This window comes from Indicator indicator, chromosome 17 (assembly GCF_027791375.1).
Source record: "Indicator indicator isolate 239-I01 chromosome 17, UM_Iind_1.1, whole genome shotgun sequence".
Classification (NCBI taxonomy): Eukaryota; Metazoa; Chordata; class Aves; order Piciformes; family Indicatoridae; genus Indicator; species Indicator indicator.
The window spans coordinates 11219228-11235817 of NC_072026.1; the positions used below are offsets into that span (position 1 = coordinate 11219228).

General features: G+C 40.2%; 1 protein-coding gene across 2 annotated transcripts in view; it reads left to right on the forward strand.

Moving 5' to 3' along the window:
• Positions 1-16590, forward strand: part of GRIA3 (glutamate ionotropic receptor AMPA type subunit 3) — a 149588-nt gene that overhangs the window by 83678 nt on the left and 49320 nt on the right. For both annotated transcript variants that reach the window (XM_054388429.1, XM_054388427.1), the window contains exons 5-10: positions 1137-1190; positions 2663-2824; positions 5992-6159; positions 9411-9515; positions 10479-10586; positions 11722-11928. In XM_054388429.1, coding sequence (XP_054244404.1) covers positions 1137-1190; positions 2663-2824; positions 5992-6159; positions 9411-9515; positions 10479-10586; positions 11722-11928 — 804 coding nt within the window. The remainder of the gene's footprint in view (positions 1-1136; positions 1191-2662; positions 2825-5991; positions 6160-9410; positions 9516-10478; positions 10587-11721; positions 11929-16590) is intronic.

A 16590-nucleotide genomic window follows, 5' to 3' on the forward strand; every position in this document is an offset into this window, starting at 1 on the left:
AGTTTAACCCAAAAAGTCTGGGTAAGTTTGACTGTATCCTGACACACATGGAATCACCACAATTATTAAGTAAATTCATGCTGCTAGACATTGTTCCACCTGATGGCTGTGGGACTGGATCAATTTTACTGAGATTATAATCTGAAGGCAAGGGAACAGTGCTAAATGCAATGGCATCATCTTGCACAACAGGTATTGCTGGTGTGCTGGTATCTGGCTGCATAGAAATAGGAACTGTGGTTTTTTCCCTCCTTTCTGCAAAAGCATGGTGGTACTGGAGTGGGGATGAGCACACAGGATGGCAGAATTCAGGCTTGCCAGACAGTGCTGCTTCACCTCTTCTTGTTACCCTTACAGAATCCAGCTGCTCAGATCATCCTGCTGCTTTTTTGTTTCCTAGTGATTCCATTTAATGACTCCATTTGTACAGAGAAGTGCCCGAGTGGGGTCAGGGAAGGCAGAAGGAGGTGGTTTAGTGGAATGTGCAACATCACATTTAGTATAAATTTTGGCTAACCATATAAGGTCACATAGGTCCATTTAGATGCTCTGGAAGTGACAGCATTTTGAAAGTTGTCAAAAGGCAAGGAAGGTCACTGCTTATAACTTCAGGAGTTTAAGCATTCATTTATGACAAGGCTTGGCCAAGGTTCTCCACAGTATACAGGAAATCCCCTGTATAACCTGGGCCTACCAAGTCCCTCTGTGCTGGAATGGTTTAATATACACAGTGAGAGGATGGGCTGTGTCAGTCCCCTCTCATACACTCCACAAACAAGGAACAAAGTAAAAAGGAATTTACTGAGTGGATAGATACAGTGATACCTCATTTCAGAGCAGAAATACTTGAACTGATAACTAAAATTAGCAGGGGAGACACTGTGATCACAGTGAGATTGCCAGGTAAGCTCATCCCCACAAGCAGTGTCTTCTCAGTTACTTTTCTTTGTGCTGTGCCTGCATGTTTTAAAAACACAACTGACTGTCCTGTCTGTAAAGCCACAGGTCTGCAGCACTTGTGCTGCCCATGGATTGGGCATAGAGGATTACCAAAACATTCATTCTCTGGTGTTTTCCACTAGTTAAGAGTCATCCCCTTACAGCTGAATAATACGTGATTTTTTTCCCTCACACAGGTTGTGATCCTCGGCAAACATTCTAGAGGCTATCACTACATGTTAGCTAACCTGGTAAGATCTTTTCTTCATTACAAATACAGCTAAGATTTAGAGGATAATATATTCTGTTCAGGTTGTGGCAACTTTAATCAGCAAAAGAGGAAATGCATGGATGAGCTCTTGGATTTTGAGACATTACTTCAGTAAGTACTAGAACTGGTATGTTATTTGTACTCAATTATGGTCTGTTTTTTGTCTAGGAATCTCATCCTCTACTGATTTTAAAATAATAATTTAATTATGTGTTTACCACTAATTTGTATCCTCATAAATAAGACACTTGATAACTGTAATCTATGTGACATTTGAAATTTAAGCAGTCCAGAAAAAAATAATTGTAGCATATTTGTGTATAAAATAAGTAGTAAAAAGATGCAAATTAGAGCTATTCCATCAAGCAAACCAGACTGTTTAGCTATTCTTTTGTATTTCAGAGTTTAGCATGGTGCCTGTCTATGTGTTGACCTTCCAGGACAAGATAACACATTATTATCTGTATCAGAGCTTCTTCTGGGTTATGAAATTACTTTCAGGGATGTTTATGCTCCTTTTGAAACACCATCTGCTAGAGTTCCTTAGTAAAACCATTATATTGTGATTAATCCTGCAGCAAGAATAACTTTGGGCTTCAGTGTCTACTGTGAGTGGAAAAATGTTTTTCCAAAACTCACGTTTTTCAAGACAGCAATCCCATATAGGAGGAAATTCTCTGTATCCCTGGTTTTGTGTGGTTAAAGCAGAAAAGATAAATTTTAAAATACCTTATTTAGTCTAAATGCTGCTCTAGGATGTGTCACATTGCATTATAAGAACCAGTCCTGATCTCGCTGATTAGCATGTGCATAGAAGAGGTTCTTATTCTGGGTTACCTTTTAGCATGTGTAACCATTAACATTCAGGTAAACATGACTGCAATCAAGTCATACTAATCAAAAAGACACCAATTTACTGCCTCAGGTATAAATAACAACAGAGTGGGAGAGAATCCTACCATTCTGTCTGCAAGTGAAATGTTCAGTAATGCTGTGGCAGAGAGCTGCCTGACAGGGAAGTGCATGCTCTGCCTCCACAGAACAATGTGGTTCTTAAGTGGTTTTCTTCTCCCAGCACTGAATCTTTGTGCTCACTTTGCTGTGCAAATGGGATTGAGATCTTTGACCATCTTTGCCATAAGGAGAAAAGAGGAAACAGTGCTTCAAGTTTGCCTCTTTCTGACCTCTGAAAATAATGTACCACATTACCACAACTCAACAGGGCAGTTTTCTATTGCAAAGATCTGAACAAGAAGACATTTTAAATTCTATTCTATGCCACTATAACAGTCCCAGTTGCGATAGTAATTGTCTCCTTGGTAGAATATTTTCAGCTAACAGGAGTGAAATTAATCCTTTTCTTTTGTGCTATACTTGTAGCAGGTAAAACTGAGCCAAAGAAAAGGAACTTTGGATTTCAGTGATTCTTGTTTCCTACATGTGTCCTCCCAGGGTTTCACAGACATTGTTCTGGAGAGAGTAATGCATGGAGGTGCCAACATTACTGGATTTCAGATTGTTAATAATGAAAACCCAATGGTTCAACAGTTTCTACAACGCTGGGTGAGACTCGATGAAAGGGAATTCCCTGAAGCCAAAAACTCACCATTAAAGGTATTTATTTTACCCTAGCAGTGATGGAGACTATATGAGTTGCTTTTAACACCTCTTGGGGGGGATTTCAGCTCTAGGTGTGTGCATGTTTATGGTGCAGATATTCGTAACGTAATCATGTTAACAACATTCACTGCCCGTCCAGAAGAAAGAAAGAGGCATAGGCTGTCAGTTGGACATAAGAGCCCACTGTGGTGGGAGTTCTCCAAGGCAAAGGCTTGGCCTTGCAAATCCTGTCACTGTGCAGTGACTGGGTGAAGGAGAGGCTACTGTCACTAGGAAAATCACAACCTTTTGCTATCTGCCCAGCAATATTTTATGCTTCTAAAACTACTCTATAGTAGTGAGGGATGCTATTCACTCTCCAGTCATGAAATATGTCAGGGGTACTCTATCCAGCAATTAAAGTCATAGAGTATTCTAGGACCACTGCATATTATTAATACTCCTTTTAAGTTCCTTCTTTCTCTTCCTCCCTTGATAAGGCCTGTTCTTTTTCACCAATACACGTAGGTGAATAAAACTGGGACTGGTGGTGGATGAGAGGACCTTAAATTCTGTCACTCTCAGGCAAAGAGCCACAGCCTTGATGAAACAGTTCATGTCTTTCCTGCTTGATTTGGGAGAAACACATGCAAATTGATGAGCAGATTTAGAAGTCAAAATTACTCAATAAACTGGAGTAATGTGTTGATATTAGTAAGACAAAATTCAGGGAAGCATAAAATACTACTAGAAAGGAAAAATCTAGTCCAGTCCAAAGGAGGTGGAAGCACTGATTCTGAGTTGGACTACAAAAGGAATAGGAACCAGTTATAAGGTAGTGCTACCAATGCCATTCAGAGGCATCTTTTCCAGCCCTAGGATTAGGTGATTTCTGTGGCAAAAGAAAATCACCTTAATCCCATGCTACCCAACAGCCCTGCTGGCATTTCAGAGGAAGCAGAGAAAGGCAAACAGAGGCCCATAGCACTGGGATTAGTGTATTGTTCTGGGCTGATTAGAGCTGAAGCTTGCTTTCTAAAGCTTCCTTGCACTGATGGAGAAGTGAAGATAAGTATCAACCAATCTGAAAAGCTCTGAAATATATAAAGTTAACCTGGGAAGATTTTATTCCACTTGAAAGCAATTTACCTTAAGGGAAAAATTATTTTCCATCCTTAAAACAAAAGAATATTAAGTATATGGTACAAAAACAAAGATTACATTACCTTTCCACAAATGGACTGCTCATTATAGAACTGGGTGCAGTATTTGTCAATCAGACAAAAAGCATACTTAAAAAATTGATGCACAATAGTTTTGATTAGGAAATAAAATTGCCTAGAGATTAAAGCCCTGATGTTTAATTTATTCTGTATTTTATCAGCCTTTCCCTTCGCACTCTCTTTTTTTCTCTTTGCATGCTCATGCATTTATAAGTAGAATTCAAATAAAGTGGAAAATGAGTTAGCTCTCTTGGCATGACTTGGAAGGGACTGCATTAGGGTTACTGACAATTGATGCAGCCTGCTAAAAAAATTATCAATGTGTAAGTTTTATGTAGTGCTAGATTGGACAGCAATTACAAGATTATTTTAATGCAAGAACAAATACCTTAAAATTACTATCTGATTCCGTATTGTTGTGTGGAATGTGACATATCACCTTTGTTAACTTGCTAAAACAGGAGAGGATGATCACTGCAAAGCATCACAGGAAGAGTTAAAGGGGGTCAGGATGAAAATGTACCTAGATGCAGTTAGAGCAGGAACTACCCCACACACCCAGTAAGAGTTCATAAACTGCAGTCTTTTAGAACTCATTAAGAATGGCTGCTGTATAACCTTCTTCACAGTCCTGCTTTTGCGCTTTTTTATATCAGATACAATCCTCTTGATCTCCACATGCAGACACGACTTGTTCTGTGCACATTTCCTAAAGCTTTATATCAAACTGAAGAGCTTGCAATAAGATAATGCACATTCTTAAGAAATATGGATCAGTAGTTGTGCTCTCCTGCCCTACAGAACAGAATTAATGTCTTCTGAATTTAATAGGTCTCACCCACAAAGAGAGTAGATAAGGGGGCAGTTGAAACTTGGATTTTCCCCTTTCTAGTCCAGGTGTGGGCAGCATGTCTTCTGCACTAACTCCAGTGTAAGGAGTTAGTGAGCCAGGAGCTCTATGATATCACATAGACAGGCAGAGGGCAGGGGCACCAGTACATCCAGATACCCCCTGCATTATTTTTTCCTTCAGTTCATTCATTACAAACACTGTGGCAATACAAATACCAGTTACAAGAGGCTTGAAATCTGGTTTTACACACTGAACACATTCAGTTGCTCTCAGCGTGTACCTGTTGAAATGTTCCCCTGCACACAGACCCTTAAATTACATGTGTGCTGTAGTGCTGCTGAATACCAGTGACATCATATGCAAAACTTTCGCCATTCTAGGAAGGAATATTTTCAGACAAACAACATAAATTGAGAAGAAATGTGAAAAAACCCATCTCCATGGTATTTTGTAGGTGATACTAAATTTATCACATTGGGACATGTCACCAGATACATACAAAAAACAATGGCTGAAGCTGTCAGCAACAGGAATAGTTAAGGAGTCTGGGGGTTTTGTTGAAGAGTTACTGCTACACAAAGCTTACCACCCTGCTCAGATTTACCATGGAGTAAGAAAAGGCAGGTGGGGAATTACCAAGGAGATGTAATGCCTAAAGTGTATTTTGTGATTACTTCCAAGAGAAGTAATCCAATCCATTCCTTGCCACAGATGCTACCTAATCAGGACTGTGGTCCAAACAGAAATGATTTATGTTAAATTCAATTCAAAACTGTCTTGACAACCTTGTTAAAAAGAAAAAGTATGCTCCAAAGAAAAACCAAATATGAACTCTTATTTGCTATTGGTAACAGTATGGGCCAGCATGGAACTACAAAGTGGTTTTGTTGTTTTGCTGTTGTATGCTATACAAAAGGAAAGTATTTTTAATTTGTGAATTGAAATAGATGAAATTGTTAAACTACACAAAGCACCTGCGGCAAGACAGAGCAAGCAAAAGGACTTGCAAGCATGATTTTTCTAAGAGTATCTTAACAAAGATGATAAAGCTGGGGGCAATTCTAAGATTGCAAATTTTCACCATACTTTATTTGCATCAATTTTAGTACACATCTGCACTGACCCATGATGCAGTCCTAGTCATAGCAGAGGCTTTCCGTTACCTCCGAAGACAGCGTGTGGATGTCTCCAGGAGAGGGAGTGCTGGAGACTGCCTGGCTAACCCTGCAGTACCATGGAGCCAAGGAATTGATATCGAAAGAGCACTGAAAATGGTAAGAACTAACATACCAGCTAATGAATGTGTGTGTGTATTCCACAACAGCAATAGTTCCACTGGGACTGAGCTTTCATCTGCACAGAGCTTCTGTACTCACAAAGAGCTGCAGGGAAAAGAAACAAAGAAAAAAAAAAAAAAGAAACCCAAAGAAAATAAAAACAAACTTAATGACAAAATCCAAAGGGTAGCTAAAATATATTCAATAGAGGGTAAATTAGCTCTCAGAACCTTGGCCAAAATTACATCCTTCTGCCATGTGTGCAGCAGCCACTTGATTGTCCACACCAGAGCACCTACAGTCTCACTCACCCCTAACACTGGGAGTTTCTAAAGTCACACTGCAAACCTTACTTAACAGAACTAGACTATGTCCTTAGCATGTGTATTGTAAATCTTGCAGGGATATGTGTATTTATGAACTTAAATGTATGCGACTTTGATAATTTACCAGTAAAAAGTCAACTCAGGTTGCTCAGTGGAAAGAAAGGTTGTTGATCAGAGCAATAGTGCTGGATTTCAGCATGAGCCTGAACCTTTACACAGTTTAGCCTCAAACCACTTTTGATTCCTGGCATAACTTTGCACTCAACACAATTACCTTCTGCGTGGCCTAATTTTTATCCCTAATACTAGTTACTGCATGGGATCCTACTTCATTTACATCCCAGATTTTGTTGATTTTTAACTCTTTTTACTATGTGTGTCAAAGCAAGTGACTACAGAAAAAATCAGATAATGTTTTTGTAGATATAAAAGGCAAGAATATGGTCTGCTTTTATCTGGCTCAGCTCCAAAACAAACCTGTTAGGATCGATTATGTGACTGTAGGCATGGAAGTCGAGTGAGTATAAACAAATCCCATGTCAGCCTTCATACACTTAATTACTGTTTTTTCTCCAACACCACATTGAAAGGATTATATCAGAAAGTTATAATGAGTTATAGATGGTTTTACTCACATTATATCACTCTTAAGAGTGACAGAGATGGTTCAGTCTGACATTGCCAGAGCTCTTTTTATGCCATTATGTCACTTCCTAACAAACACCCTACCTGCGTGTTCACTAAGGTAGCATGACATGCTTTTGAAGAGAAGCCAACTAAATTTGACTTTCACAATAGTTAAAAAATTTGTATTGTCTGTTTGTATTTAATTACAAGCAAAGTATAACTCCCCTAAGTGAGATGCCAGGTATTTCTGGCAACAAAGAAACCAACAGTGCTATAGGACACTCCCTTATTCGGGAGTATTTATTTTAAAAGTATACTTCATGACATACAAAGCCAAATTCATGACTGGCAAAAGAAATGCAGGAGTTTGACTTGCATCTGCTTGCCTTGTGTGATCTTAGCTTTTCAAAGTTATCTAAGTGAGGTTTATGTACACCTCCAACAAGTGCTACCTAAGATCATCCCACACTGCCTGCCAGACCCCATCCTATTCTTCACACTCTCTCCCTCTGTGTACACAATGATCTTGAATCTTTGCTTCAGGAAAAAGCATTTGATTTAACAATGATTCTTCTCCACTTCATAGCAACTACTCAAATAATAGTTTTTCCAAGACATCTTTGAAAGCTCCTGTGCCAGGAGAAGCTTCAGTGCCGTGCTATAGTCACCCCACTGGCAAAAGGGAAATAGATATTACCTGACTCTGCTTCTCTACAGCCTTGAGAATTCTCTGTGTCTGTATTTGTAAAGCTGATTCTGAGATGTCAGATCAGTGGCAGACAGTTTACCTGAACAGATCTGGGCAGTTATCAATAGTGACTCCATTTGTGATTGCCTCTGCACACTGCCACCAGAACCACACTGAATCCTGGTGAGTCCTCCTGCCTCAGTGCAACCAGATTTTGAAAAGTGATGCGCTTTACCACCAAAGATAGAAAGAAACTGAATTTGAAGTCAGAAGGTGTCAAGCGCACAACACTCATGTCTCAGTACACATCAGGTGAAGCCAACCTAACAAGCTCTGCTGGGACACACACTGCTGTGCAAGGTAGCCAGACAGCTTCCAGTAAGTGCCAAAAGTAGGCACAGTAAGTTGCATCTGGCTGCCAGTTATATGTCAACTATCCTACACATACATTTGCTCTGCCCACAGGGGATAAGACCTCTTGGGGGCAAATTCAGTTTTCATAGTCTCATTCATCTCTCTAGCTCTCTGGAGACAGGAATAACTCACATGTTCTTCCAGATGCCTGAAATGATATAAACTGTTTTAAGAAGAATTCAAATTTTCTTACTGATAAACAAAAAAACCCAAACAAACAAAAAAAATCACATTTCTTGTATACCAGTCTGAATTTGACTCACTGCATAATTTGGAGTGCAAGGAATTTCAGCTGGTTCTTGTAGCCTTGTCCACCACAACAAGTTTGATTGCACCATCTGTAAGCCAGAAATAACAGATCAGTCACCACCCTGAACAGTTTCTCTTTGACTAGTCTTGCATCACCTTTTCCTGTAACTTCTACAGCTTTCTGCTAAATATTAAAGCTAATTTACCCCTACTGAAGTTTCAGGCTTCTGCCTGAGATGACAGCTTGTCAGTGTTGATAAGTGATAGATGGAAATATCTCACCCTGTCATACAGGGAAATAAGAAAGATTGTTTCTTTGAAACAAAGTGCTTTATACTTCCCCTTATGATGATTCATGTGAGTAGGTAATAATAATGACTTACTGTCTGTACACCCATCCATCCAGATTGAGACCAAAACTCCATAAGCAGTAGAGACAATTGTCTGTGCTCTTTCAGAGAAGACATTCATTCCCTTCTCCTACACTGGGACTGATCTTAAAATAAAGCACTTCCTGGAATGAGCAATGCTAAGAGATTCTGGTCCCTATCACAAATCACCCTACCCCACGTTGTGAGGGGCTAATGACAATGAATTGTTACATGTGCCTTGCTGATGCTCCACGCTGTATCAGTGAACCTGGCGTGATGAAGCGTGGCAGGATCAGCCTTTATTATATTTAACGTACTTGCAGGGCCAATTTCACTTAAATGCAGCTCGCTCTGTGGTAGTGAGTCACCAGCTGAGTACTAACTAACAGCTGAAAATGAGAGAACTGGGGTTGTTTTTGTTATGAAGAATATAACTGGCTGTGTCAAAAGTACTGCAAGTCTCTTCGGTAGATAAAAGTTGTGCTAGAGCTAGTGGGTTCCTGTAAAATGATGTAACAGAGAAAAATAAAGTGAATCTTTTATTAAAATGTGTTTTCTGTTTATTCCCTTAAGGTGCAAGTTCAAGGAATGACAGGGAACATCCAGTTTGACACATATGGGAGAAGAACAAATTATACAATTGATGTGTATGAAATGAAAGCTGGTGGATCACGGAAGGTGAGTTTCAAGACATGCATTCAGGTTTCATATCTTCACAAATATTTACTCCAACAGACTAATGAAACTCAAAAATACCACAGAGGTGCTGTAATAACCGGGCTCTAAGGAAACCTCATCTTCTTGCTGCCTTCCCTATCCCAAGGACCTTGTTATACAAGAAATTTAGGGCAGATTTTCAAAAATATTTAGGTAGATGGGGTCTCAGGAGTATCAAGAGTCAGTGTGGCCAAGGCACATAAATCCCCCTGATTTCACGTGGCAACAGGTATCTCACCTGTTTAGTAACTGCTGAGACTCCTTACACTCTTCTGCAAATCCTTGATAACAAAATACCTCTGGCCATGGCTCAGCCATTCAGCTGGGTTTACAGTGCAGACAAAAACATCTTCTGTGTTGTGCAGAGATACAAGAACTAGCATAGAAATGTAGCCACAGCACTGTGAAGGTCAGTGCAAGCCAGCTGACAAATAGTCATCTCCTGCTCACAGAGGGTTTTGCGTCCCCTACTGAAGATAATGTTCCTGTGCCTGCCTTGCCAAGGATATCTGTGCATCTCCTCTAAAGCTAGTTCAGTCATGTGTGCAGGGACTACTCACTCTCTGAACCACAGCACAATATGGGGAAAAAAATAGAAAATAAAAAAAAATCCTTCTCAGACAGACTTCTGTGCAGTTTATTTTCTCGTCTGTGGTATGTTCTGATGCTATGGATACATGAAAATTTATGTGATTATGTGAACTGAGATAGGCAGAAGTTAATATGTATTTTCATTTAGCTTTAGGTGGTATTTATCTGCACATGGGCTTAAGAATATTGCTTCTTTAAGGAAATTAAATTATAGTAAATGTAGTCCTTTGATGGCAAAAATGTCGCATGAATAAGTGTTACAAAGCCATGTGTTTTGACAGAAGCTTCTGAGGCAGTCCTTGCAAAGGTATGTAACAATCTCCATTTTTACAGGCTGGTTATTGGAATGAGTATGAAAGATTTGTGCCAGCATTAGATCAGCTGCCCTCTAATGACAGTTCATCCGTGGAGAACAGAACTATAGTAGTCACTACTATCTTGGTAAGTTTTATGTTCTTAGTGTGTTTGTGTTTAGGAAACAAGACACGTGGCTCCTGAGGTGTGTTAGACACCTTGCTGTGAAGCAGGTGTTGAATATTATGTGACTTCAAGTGACTGAAAAGTTCAGCATCTTCCAGAGATGTACTGAGGGCTTGACCCTGCAAACTTCTGTGCATATCAATAACTGTACTCACAGGAGGAGCTCATTGAGCTCAGCACTACACTTTGCTGCTTCTCAGGCACTTGAACTCAGTCAAATGCCTCACATAAGTGAAGTTGTTATGCATGTATGTAACTGAGTGCAGGATCTGGCTGTAGGGTCAAATCTTGTACCCCTCACTCAGGTACAGCTGCTGTAAACTCAACCCGTGTGGACTGAGTAAGGGTGGCACAATGAAGCCTGTAGAGAACTGGAACTGCTCTAGCACGGGGTGAAAAGCGACCTATACCTGTGCAATTCCAAAGGAGTAAAGCTCTTCCCGTGTCTCATAAACAGTAGCACCTGTGTCAGTCTCAATGCCTCTAGCAGATGTGCTCTGTACAGTATTGTGACTTTTATGCCTGTTGAAATTCTACTAAGCATGAACCAATTTTATGCTGTTTCCTGAAGCATTGTATTTTATACTCCTATGAATTTAGCAAGATATAATCAGCATTTCAGCTAGAATTTTCCAAGAAGGCTAAGGGAATTTAGTGACAAAATTTGCTGCTGAGGATTCCCTTAGGCTGCTTTGAAAAAGTCTTCATCAGAGCCCCATTCTAGGCTACTGGGGACTTAGGAAATTATTTTAATGGTACAGATGTTGGGTATGTCAGTTCTTTAAGCACTAAAACCTGAATTATTGGTTACAGTGATGATATTTGACTGTCTAATCTGGCCTAATCCTGCAAACAAAAGTGCAGCTTTGTTAAAGTGGAATAGTCCTGTTGTCTTAGTTGGAATAAAATCTATAGTATGTGTGGCTATAGGATTATCCAAGGATTTTTAAACTGCAGTAGTCTGTCTTTCTGTACCAAAGCAGGAAGTGTTGTAAAAACTTGACAGTAATATAAGGATATTAACAGCTCTCATTTTGTCTGTTTTAAAGCTGTATTTTACATTCATAGACTTTTGATCTTTACTTTTGTTTCAAAGGAATCACCATATGTAATGTATAAGAAAAACCATGAACAACTAGAAGGGAATGAGAGATATGAAGGATATTGTGTAGACTTAGCTTCTGAAATAGCAAAACATGTTGGAATAAAATACAAACTGTCAATTGTTGGAGATGGGAAATATGGAGCTAGGGACCCTGAGACTAAGATATGGAATGGCATGGTGGGTGAACTGGTCTATGGGGTAAGTTTCTCTTAACCTTCATTTTAATGTTCTTTATAAAATGTTATGCTCAAAGTTAATAAACTGCAAAATAAAGATCATTTGTTTGAATACCACCTTTAATATTCTAGATATTTCTTTGTAGTGACATTTTTATAGTCTGCTTTTCTAATCTTTTGATTGCAGGAAGGTGTCACTTTTCTACTGCTGTTCTCCAAATCAGAGTCCACCAAACACTGAGAAGAGGCACTGGGCAAATTTCAAATTCTTGTCTACAGCAGAATTTCCAATTTGCCCTTCAAGTGCTGCTTTTGCATTTGCCATGTCTCCTTTTTCCCTGCTGCTCTTATAAATGCTGGGAGGGTGTCCCTCCTTTTAAAGGATGCTGGCCCTCATTGGATTGCTAATGTCAATTTGTGTTTGACCAGAGACTAAAAAGTCTTAGTTATCCCTCTGATTGCTTTTCAGGGTAAGAAGCAATGGAGGTGAGATATCACCCACATCTTTTTTTTTAAACCCTGGGTTTTGCTTTTAAAATCAACTGTCAGACACACACAAAAAAAAAAACCCACCACCAAACACCAACCCTCTAATTCATTACATTCCTCTTCTTTATATTTCTATATTGGGCATACATTGCTTTGTTTAGCAAGAACAAAAACAGTCCGGAATTGCCGTTTTAGAAACTTCTTTGAAAATGAGAATTCTAGAATATAGATAAACCAGATGGAAGGGGGAGAAAATTGGCTTTGCAGAAAAGACGTTACAAGCTGATATTTCATCTTGGCTTTTTTTTTTTTTTCTCTCCTCAAATTCTAATGAGATGATTTGTGATTCCACCCAAATCTTCTTTACAGTTTATTTTTAACAATCTTTCCTTTATTAAAAATATCTGAGCAGAAGTGGGTATTTCCATTGCCTCCTTCTGTTCCACAGCTGAGTGCAATTTCTGAAAGTCACCTCAAAATTTCCTTGGAATAACATACCATCATTCCTGCAAAATGCTTGGCAAGATAATTCTTTTCAAATGAATGAGATTTGCAAAAGTTTTCTTATTCTGGAGCAGTCCTAATGCCTTATTGTGTTCTTGGTAGCCTATTTGACTTCAAAACATTTTATATAAGAAGTAGTATTTATATAAGTAGTGTTGTATTAAGGGCAAGGAGGGAAATCTACTGATTAGAGAAAGAAAACAAGGGTCTGGACCCTTGGTTTATATCTTCACTTCCTTGTTGATTGAAGTCTACCATAATGCAAATCTTCTGGACTCCCCATGCCTCAGTTATGTGATTGGGAAAATGATGTTACCTCTCTTAGAGAATGCAAGTACATGGAGAACCTCTGAAGCAAACGTTTAGTTCAGTTCCAAGCATAATTACCTTGGCAGTGGAAACCTAAACCCTCAGTTTCCCCCTGTGTGGTTTAAGAAATATCAAGAGTATTAGCTATAATGGGGACCTTTTGATATATTTGCAACTGGCAAGCAATGGAACAGTTTATTCACTTCAAAAATAATCATACCATATGCAGAAGGCATAACAAAAGAGAACCTGAAATTACTGCTAACAGCCAGGGCACAGGGACCATCTACACCAGAGGAGGAAAGGTGTGATACCGGCCACTGCCTGTGCGACTTGAGCCAAGTAAGATTAGCCTGTGCAGCTGCTGTATGATGCAGGATACATGTGGATAAAGGGCTGGAGCACCTCTGCTGTGAGGACAGGCTGAGAGAGTTGGGGTTGTTCAGCCTGGAGAAGAGAAGGCTTCAGAGAGACCTTCTTGTGACCTTACAGTACTTAGAGGGGGGCGTACAGGAAAGATGGGGACTATCCTTTTAGCAAAGCCTGCAGTGACAGGACAAGGGTGATGGTTTTAACTAGAAGATCTCTACAGGTCCTTTCAAACCCCTATAATTCTGTGATTCTCTTGTGTGAGTCTGTGATAAAGAGAGGAGATTTAGAATAGATCTATGGAGCAAAATTTTTACAATGAGAGTGGTGAAACACTGACCCAGGTTATCCAGAGAGGTGGTAGATGCCTCATCCTTGGAAACATTCCAGGTCAGATTGTTTGGGGCTCTGAGCAACCTTATCTAGTTAAAGAGTTCCCTGCTCACTGCAGATTATACTGGGTGACCTTAAAAGGTGTTTTCAAACCCAAACTATTCTGTGCTTCTATGATAAACAGTTTGCCTTCAGCTGCCTTTTGCACAGCTCCTTGGGACAAACCTAGCTCAGCAAGCTCTGCCTCCTTATCAAATCAAGCCCCATATACTTCCCCTTGACCTGACCATACTTGTGACCTTTCCACACCAGCAAAAAATGCCTCACAGGCTCCACAGACAATACCTTTAAGCATCCCCAAACCCACTCTGACATTGCCATTTTCCTTTGCAACAAAGTCTGTTCCTTTGTATTCTGAAGCACAGTTTCCATCTGTATTTTCTCATTAATGAAAAATTGAGGAATGGTTCCCTTCGTGACCCCCAACAGCTCCTCTTTGCATGCTGTGAGCTGTTACTGAAACCTCAGTAACTGCAATGCTCAATTATTCAAAGGTCAGATGCATCCCTTGAGGTTTGACTGTAGACCCAGGTTAATACTTATAGCCCAGTGCTGCTGAGCTAGCTCCCCATCCTGCCAAGCTGAGCAGAGCTGGCAAGCTGTGCAGAAATCCACCTGGCTTTCTGTAAGCAGGAAAGCAGCCCCTAAACTCTGAATACAAATCTCACCAGCCCTCCAGACCATTTCTCAGCCCTGTTTGCAAACAACATGAAATACCCTTGGCCTCTTCCTCCATCTGTTAAGAGGGGGCTGTGTACCACTCTCACAAGGATGTGCACAAAGCCCTTTGAAGATGAAAAGTGCTCTAGAAGTGCTAATTATGTGGAGCAAGTGCCTCATTTACGTGTTGACTTTCCTTTATCTCTCAGGGGCTTAAAACTCTATTAGGGAACTAAAACTGTATGTTACCCCTCGTGCCCCTGTGTGCCTTGTCTGCAAAATTACTGTCATATTTGGCTCCTCTGGATTCCATTTTGGGAAGACAAGAGGGAGATTAGATTTTAAATGCCTTTATTAGCATATGTGGAACACAGGCATGGGGGGATAAAAGGGGCTTGATTGGTTTTGGTACCAGTTACCCAGCAGCTGAATTGAGCAGGGGCAGAAAACACAATCTTTTAGATTGCTTTTGTCTCAAGTGATAAACAGTGAGTGGTAATTTGTCAAATACAGCATATTCCTGACCAACAAGCTTCTCACCACCACCTGGCATTGCTGGGAAGTCTTACCAGGCTTTTTGAATACTGTGCCCTTTTTTCATAGCCCCATGCTATGAAACTCTTTTCTAAAATCACTCCTAGGACAGTCATAGGAAGTGAATGGCTTGTCATTTTAATGCCAAAACCCTAATTAACTGTAATTAATGTTTAGTTTGTGCCAGTTCATTGTTAACGTCACTTTTGCTTCCTGTGGGATGCAGCACTGAGTCAGCAGAGAAAGTGCAGCTGGGTCCTGGCAGCCTCCAGACCACTGCATTTCTGGAGTGCTCTGAATGGTGTGGAGTGGGGAGGGGGCTCAGTGTGCACTGAGCTGTACCCAAAGTAGTGAGGGTGCTCTGTTCTGGCGCTGCAGGTCCTGAGACTGGCCAGCACAGCCCTGTGAGACTAGCTGGAGGTCTGTGTTAAGTAGGCTGATTGGAACAAGCCAGAGAGAATGCATTCTCTGGGGACAGACACACTAAAATACTTCCCATTCCAATTCTCCTTCCCCTGTCTGACATCACATCAAGACTTTTTGGAGGGCATAAAAGTCTGCTGTGTCGTAGGGCCGCCCAAAGTCAAGGACAAGCTCAGCTGGTCCTCTTGGACCTTTTCTTGTGGCTTTACAATGGGGTGTACAAATGAAACTGGTTACAGAGAAGGGCTTTCTCTTCTGCAGCGTAGGGATGGCAGCCCTGGAGGCAGGGAATTCTGCCAAGCTGCTTTGCTTTGGACAGGAGAACCCATAAGTCTTGTTAGAGAGGAGCTAGTGAGGGGCTTGTAGGTTGTTAGCAATTTTCAAATGGTGATAGTGGTGGTAGTAGTACTAACAGTAATAATAATTAATAATTATAATACTAACCTTTGCTATAAAAATGAATATTTTTTTTTTCCACAGATCAAAAAGTTTCCATTTAGGTTGAAGAAAATCTAAACTTTGCTCTTTCACTCTGATGGTATCAAAATTAGCTTCTTCTTGCTACTAGGAAAAAAAGAAAATAAAAGAGTAATTCAATCTCTATTATTTTGTAAATTAAGAGAATTTTCTGAAACATAGTGGAAACTTTTGACAGGACAAAAATAGCAAAGAGGTAAAGCTTTTTTCCTGGGCATCTTAGAAAAGAGAAGTAGCTAAATAATTCTCAGTCTGGGAGACTGAATCACTATTTAAATCTAACCAGAAAAGCAAACCAGCAAGGCCAGTGCTGTCCTCCAGTGATCCTCCACCCAGTAAGGCCATGCCCTCCACACAGGCTAGTGAGCAGCAGCATCTTCCACTGCACATATCCAGTAAGGCTGGTGCTGAGGGCTTTGTACCCACCAGCTGCTGAGCACCAGACTCTCATCTTTCCTCTTTTGTAGGGTAAGCCTCCTTCTGCAGGCTTTTATTTCTTCTTTCCCTTTCAAAGCAGGCTGCTGTT